The sequence below is a fragment of the Papaver somniferum genome, chromosome 3, assembly GCF_003573695.1.
Source record: "Papaver somniferum cultivar HN1 chromosome 3, ASM357369v1, whole genome shotgun sequence".
In the NCBI taxonomy this organism is placed as follows: domain Eukaryota; kingdom Viridiplantae; phylum Streptophyta; class Magnoliopsida; order Ranunculales; family Papaveraceae; genus Papaver; species Papaver somniferum.
In genome coordinates, this window is record NC_039360.1 from 217,416,879 (window position 1) to 217,423,630 (window position 6,752).

General features: G+C 38.3%; 2 protein-coding genes across 2 annotated transcripts; both read left to right on the forward strand.

The window, feature by feature from the left end:
• Positions 1–2,321: 2,321 nt before the first annotated feature.
• On the forward strand, positions 2,322–6,458 carry LOC113358666. The gene is made up of 5 exons (XM_026602282.1): positions 2,322–2,576; positions 2,920–2,962; positions 3,702–3,926; positions 4,084–4,900; positions 5,931–6,458. Exons 1-4 carry the CDS (start codon positions 2,525–2,527, stop codon positions 4,130–4,132), a joined length of 369 nt encoding a protein of 122 aa, XP_026458067.1. The 5' UTR covers positions 2,322–2,524; the 3' UTR covers positions 4,133–4,900; positions 5,931–6,458.
• LOC113360660 (late embryogenesis abundant protein At5g17165-like) lies at positions 4,791–6,207 on the forward strand. Its single transcript, XM_026604146.1, has 2 exons — positions 4,791–4,900; positions 5,931–6,207. The coding sequence occupies exons 1-2, from the start codon at positions 4,791–4,793 to the stop codon at positions 6,205–6,207; spliced, it is 387 nt and encodes a 128-aa protein (XP_026459931.1).
• Positions 6,459–6,752: the final 294 nt, after the last annotated feature.

The following is a 6,752-nucleotide window of genomic DNA, read 5'->3' on the forward strand; positions in this document are numbered from 1 at the left end:
GTTAGTTAGACACAATTGAGAGCAGTTAATCATCTAGGCTATAGGTAATGATGCACTGGTTGCGGGCAATTTGAAACGACAGAGTTAAGATAGAGAGTATTGGAGACGCAAACGATTTCTCTTTGGGAATCGTCACCAATTAAAGGTGAGAAGACTCAACACCAGCCAATGAAAATCTTTATAAAGTCTCCTTCAACTGTTAAAAAATTGTTTTAATTTCATATTCAGTTCTTCTCTATTCCTACATTCAATTCTGTTGAGTAACCTGCCAATTCCATCATTATGTCTGACGCTGAAAAGAATTCTGATCGAAAAGGCAAGCGGAAAATGGTTGAGGCTGACATTGAGCCAATGATTCACTAGTATCTTCTAGAATATTCAGTTGATTGTTTTTCTTATGGAATATCTTTTCCTCAAGGATGTGAATCCCCCGGATTTGAAGAAAGCTTCGCTTGGTATTTGGATGATCTTCAGCACAATGTTGACGTGAAGTTCGAGGAGTGTTTACAACAAGAATGGCCACCAGGGGTTGTTCATGAGTTTCTGGTTGAATCTCCAGTTGAGCGTCTGCGTCAGTATTTCAATCAACCAAAACCTGCTCCCATTAATCAGGATACTAGCAACCCCTTTAAGGATGTGGATGTTGAATCTCCAGTTGGGAAAGAGGGATGTAGTCGACATGCACCAGATGAGGTTGGAGATGCTGATAATAGATATGTTACCGGAATCCCCGTTTCTTCTGAGCATCCTCAAATGGGTTCTAAAGAAAAATGGATCTTGTATGCTTATCATCCTAAGTTTGGGCCATGCGAGGTGCATGAGGGCGTTGCTGTTGTTGCTGATCAATTCTTGGTATCTGGATTGAGTAGAATTGGATTTCAATCAATTACTCTCTCTGCTGATGAAAGGTTTGTGGTGCATCAGTTGGCTAGTCAACCTTGGCGATATAATGATCCCATGCGCTTTCCAGTAATAGATGCTCTCTGTCCAGCCACCGGGAAGATTGGTCGTGCAATTTTTGCAGGGATGAGAAATCCAGATACCGATCCAGTTGCCGATCCAAATTATCCAGAATTCGTCCCTGAGATGAATGTGCCTGCTACTCCAGTAAGTGTACCTGAAATTTCTCCCAGTGTTTCTGCAACAGGTGAATTAGATCCTGAGAATGAGCAGCAACCTCCAGTTCCAAGTAGGCGTACTGTTGAACCGGTTATACATATGACTCGTAGCCGGACTCGGAGTGTCAGCCAGAGTACTCGGAGCAAGACTCGTCTCTTTCCTCGGTAAGAGAAATTGCAATCTTTCTTGCTTAATTTCAGTCTTATATTTTTAGTATGGGCTTTGAAATTGGGTTTGTATTGAGGTTTAATTGGGTCATGGGTGTTGCTCTTTAAACATTTTGGACTAGTTGGTCTGATGGTTTGTGTTTTGTTGGGGATAGGCGTGGTTCTTGAATTTGAATTTGGTTAATCTGATGATGATTTGTCTTGGGTGAATTCGACTGTTATAAAAAAGTTGGGATTTGAGGATGCTCCAATAAATTCTATCATTGTACGGAAAAGTATTGATCTTTATGAATTGTTTAGCATATGGGTTAGGAGCGGTCTCTAATGAGAGAGCATGGTTTATTTTAGTGATATTACTTGATTCAAGAAAGTATTGGGATAGAGTAGTATAGTTGTTAATCCAGTGCAGAGTTATAGAGTAGGTACTGGTAATGTTTCTAGAGTGGAAAATAACACAGATTTTTGAAGTAGTTGGAGAGGTTTGGGGAGTAGACATTCCTGTGTTGACTGTAATGATAGTTTTACCGATAGAATTTGTAAGTTGAACATTGTTTGTCGTTCTAGAGATGACAGTGGTGTTAGAGATGTTTGTGGTGCCTGTAGAGCTTGTGTTTCTTGTGATGCTCGAGATGCATGTAATTTTTGGGTGATTAACGTGAGTCATGTGATTCATGGTGAGTTTGAAGCAATTACATGAACAACAATGATTTGGTTTCATGATGATTAGAAAGAGAATAGAAAAGGAGGAGCATTTAGAGGAAAAAGATTAGCAGGAGCAGATTTACGTCATGAAAATCCGGCAGGTTTCGGGAGAAAATAGTTGTTAGAGAAGAAGAGGACAAGAACAATGGCTAGAAAAGATCAGAGAAAGAGAAGAACAGGCGAGAAATCAAATAGGGAGGAGAGAGGAGGAGTCGTACATCACAGAGAGAAACATTTCGAAATCATAACTAGTGAAGACCGAAGAACAAAGAAAAAAAAAACATTTGTTGGTCAATTGGTCTTAATCACGTGTTCCTAGATGGCACACCACCTCCCAAGTCCCAACGCCTTCGGGCCTTCCTTCTTCTGTTTCTGTCCTCAGATCACCACCCACCATGAGTCCATGACCACCATGTCTTCAGGTCAACACCCCACCAACATCACATTCTTTCCAATCACTGAAAACACCTTAGTTCAATTAAAAATTCAGATCATGGAAGACATTCAAGTTTGAGTAATCAAGGTTGATCAATGTAATGCGTGGGTACTCTTTTTCCTCTGTTCATGGATTATTGATGACCGAAAAAGGTAAAACTAAACATGCCAGATTGCGTTCAAATTGTTTTCTTTTGAAATTATGTACTGGATTACATTCTTCAGCTGAAGAGGATTTGATTCCCACAACATTGTACAATGAAAATCATGTATTTTGCATGTTTGAGAAAATGTCCCTACTAAAACACATGTTGGCAAGAGATTTAATTCACTCCCCTGGCCTTTTATGTCCTTGTTTTGGTGGTTTAGTGACCTTGAAATTACAGACTCATGTCAACTACATTACTACCGATGTTTTACAGTCAGCTGAATATCTGATGCACTGAAATGTTTAGCTCATGTAGTAACTGATTTTTGTTTTACTTTTATACTCCAGGCAAAACGAAGTGGCAGATTTGCAGCGAAGGCAATCTGAGCATGTAAGTAGATCTTTTTCCTTTTGTATTTTTCCAATGTCTGTGTCACTGATGTCTTCATCTGGAGGTGTGAAGATTTTGATTTGAACAGTCGTAGTTGATGCCGTATTGGTGGTTATATTGTTACAATATCGGCTAAATCATTAACGGAGCACAATCGATTGGATGCTTGTGTGCACATTTTAACACTAATTCAACATAACAGATATTTTAAACACCTACTACTGAAGAATATGAGTTAGAATTATTGTAGGATGTTTATCTTTTGAATATGTATAGGGGTTGCTAAAATTGGATTTTAGTATAGTGAAGTTCGGCTATTTGGCTCTTGCTAATTCTTATATGGTAATTATACGCTCAGCTTGATTAAGTGGCATTTTTAGTTCTTAATTCTTTAATTTATACGCGAATCTATCATATGCCACTTCTTTACATTCGTCAGGGAATTGAGCTTTTGACTGTTTACTCCTATACGTTCTTATATTGTTTAACAGTCCTCCTATTCAGTTATTGGTTTCACTACACATACTTGCAAAATCAAATTGGTCTTGTACAGTGACTTAGGAAGCTCTTATTTGGAGTTTTTTCCGTTTTAATATTTCTTTCAGGCGTTCAAGTAGCTCCTGCTTGGCCTTTACTATGTTTTACTGTTTTTGTTTCTTTCTTTTACTTTTATACCTTTTATGAATTTTGCCCTTTTCGCGTTCAACTAATGGGAATTATTATTATGATAATTGTGTAGGCTGCTGCTATATCTATGTAGACTACCAGGTGTTATTATGTATTCAACTGTGGTTCTTGAAATCATGGATTACTTGGTAGTTACATATTTTGTTCTTTTCAAGTGTCGTCGTTCTTACACCCGAATGCACACCAGTTTGGTGGCATTACCATGTCTGGCAACACTGAGTTTAGGAGTAAGGATCATCATTGTTGCAGCTGGTGGGAGACATTCTTTAACTGTCAGGTAAATACACCGCGCCTCAAGTTATTGGATGTGTTCTTACAATTAGCTTCCTGTTTTTGGTTCCACTTATTACAGAGGGGAGTATAAAGCGGCAGAATGTTCCACCATGATAAAATTGCATACCACCCTGGTGTATTTGTGTTTCTTGATGTTTTAGATATAGGACAGGCGTGGGGTTGGGTCTATTGGAGGAGAAAGGCAACTAGGTTTGGGATCACGGATCCTTATGACAAAGGGGTCTCCTCAATTGTTCCACATGGAAGCATGAGCTCTGACATACCTAATTACGATGTCCCCGACGCCGCTTACATAACAGGTACACATTTGATTGTTATTCATGTTTACTGCACTGAAAAGCATAAAATTTCTTCCTCTTTAGTTTATCCTGGAGGTGGGAGGAGAATTCCACCTCTTTTTAAAGTGTGTTCTTTTACAAAGCTCGGAATACATGCCAGACTAATTGCAATCAGGTTCTGGAGTGACTGGCAGTGGTGGATGAGTGGAAGAAGGCTTATGGACAAGTACCCTAGGTTGCAAAAGTCCTTTCTATTTTATACCGGCTGTCTCTAGAAATTTTGAGTTCAACCCAAGTAACACGTGCAGTGCACGTGCGCAAAGTCTACAATATTCCATCTATATGGGTAGGTGATAACCGGAACAAAGAGAACTTGATTAGATAGGTTGGTTGGCATGTATAGTTGCTAGTTTAATTATAAAAAGGGGAATTTTGGTTGACAAAGGGAGATATAAAATTTAGAAACCCACTCGAGAGTTCAAGTTGCTTATTTCTCTTTCTTTTCTTACTGAAACACACATAAAATCAAATCTAACACAAACTTTTTAGATCACTTTTTCCATATTTGCATGGCCGCTAATTTGAAGAATCCAGGAGGGTTTTTGATCAGTTCAGCCAAGAAATTTGTTCATCAGATCTGGAGTAACAATCCTTCATCACCTTCCACTACCATTTTCTGGTACTTTTACAACTATTTTCAGCTAGTTTTGTATGTTTTCAGTTGAAATCTTACAAATGAGAATTTTAGTTGCATACTTGATCATAATAATGCATCTTCATAATATTTGTATGTGATCTCTGTTTCTTCTTATATCTAATCGTTACAACTATCATCATCATCAGAGAATTTCAGATCTAGCTTCAGTCCTGATCAGTTATTCAAAATTAGTAGTCGTAGAATTAATTTCAGATCATTTTTTATATATTTTTTTTTGGGTTTCATTCATTCATCTTCAAGACTTCAACCAACTGACGATTATGTGCACATATTAAATTTTTCTTTAAATGGAAGAAACCCAGATAATAATATTTTCAGCCTGTCTTTCTTTGATGATCACTGAAAGAATTTCCCATCACTCTTTCTACGAATAATTAGCTGCCACGTACATATCACTATCAAAATACTCCAGCAAATAGCACAGTACTGTGAAAATTACAGATCACCCAAGTTTATTACAGTCAAAACAAACACCCACTTATCCATAAGGGGGAGTACATACAATAAGACAAACAAGATATGTCCGTCCGTAGATTTGTCTTGGACGTCCACCTGCTAGGGAGTTATCATCTCTCAAGCCCGAGCCATCTGATTCTCCTAGTTTTCTACACTACGTATCTCTAGGAACACTTTTGTGATAAGGAGTTGGTGTCGGTGAGGTGAACTCTAGTCGTGCATATGTAAAAGTATTTAAAAAGCTCCCACCTAATGAAGTAGGTACACCGTACTATTTCAACCTTATCTACTGTAATTTTCTATGTCTGCTGGGAAGAATCTAAATCAGAATATGCTGGAAATCAATTTTTGTTCACCCACCTGAATGTACTTTTGCGAAGGTTTTAACGTGGGTAAACAAAACCAAACGAACTAGTGTCAACTACCATCACCGACTGATTAGTTAATTAATGTTAGGGGTTTTGTATTAATTAACAATTGTGATTAATTTTTAATGCTTGATGAAGTAAACTGTGGGTATTATGGTATGAAACAGGAGGAGGTCGTACGTAGCGGGATCAGTGTATGACAAGAACGTGGATGACCAGGTTCGTCCAACTGTAGAACCAGAGGGTGTTGTCGAGGCTTCGGCAGACAAGTACTGGGGACCGAATCCGCGCACAGGAGTTTTTGGGCCGGCAAGTCAGGAAGGTGGCAATGAGGGCATCAAGCTGCAACAAGGAAATGGTGGTGGTGAGAGTGCTGAATCGGTGTTGGGACAGAAGGCGAGGTTTCGATCACTTGAGGACATTGAGAAGCCCCAAGCAAATTAGCTCATCTTAATTATGTTTAAGACTTTAAGTAATACAAAAATGAGATCAAAGAAGTCTTAAGAAGGATGATTAATATATGTAATGTAATGTATCCTTGCTTAATATTAGTAAAGATTGTCATAAGGTCATAATGGGTTCTTCTGCCCATCTTAACCACCGGTAAAAGGGTATTCATATTGTCATCACTAGTATTTGGCACGTGCATACGCACGTTCAAACAGCTCAAATTACTATTATATCCATCACGTTTGCCTAGAAACTTATGTAAAAGAGTGGGATACGTTCAAACAGCTCAAATTACTTTCATACCCTCATATTATTTATTTCTCATCACTTTTATGAGCATAGAATAAGGGCAACATGGTCCGCATGAAAATTGCGCTTCAAAACACTGTTCACTACAGTGCCTAAGCGGTGTTCCCTTTATAATAGTTATAGTGGCACGTGCGTACGTTTGTAAAAGAGTGGGGTACGTTCAAACAGCTCAAATTACTATCATACCCTCATATTATTTATTTTCCATCACTTCTATCATCATAGAATAA

Excerpts from the sequence above, each read along its gene's own strand:
- LOC113358666 (XM_026602282.1), top strand. The coding sequence starts at position 2,525 with ATGCGTGGGTACTCTTTTTCCTCTGTTCATGGATTATTGATGACCGAA. Across the intron at positions 2,963-3,701 it reads AGCGAAGGCAATCTGAGCAT|GCTGCTGCTATATCTATGTA; the intron begins GTAAGTAGATCT and ends ATAATTGTGTAG. Across the intron at positions 3,927-4,083 it reads AGACATTCTTTAACTGTCAG|ATATAGGACAGGCGTGGGGT; the intron begins GTAAATACACCG and ends TTGATGTTTTAG.
- LOC113360660 (XM_026604146.1), top strand. The coding sequence starts at position 4,791 with ATGGCCGCTAATTTGAAGAATCCAGGAGGGTTTTTGATCAGTTCAGCC. Across the intron at positions 4,901-5,930 it reads CCTTCCACTACCATTTTCTG|GAGGAGGTCGTACGTAGCGG; the intron begins GTACTTTTACAA and ends GGTATGAAACAG.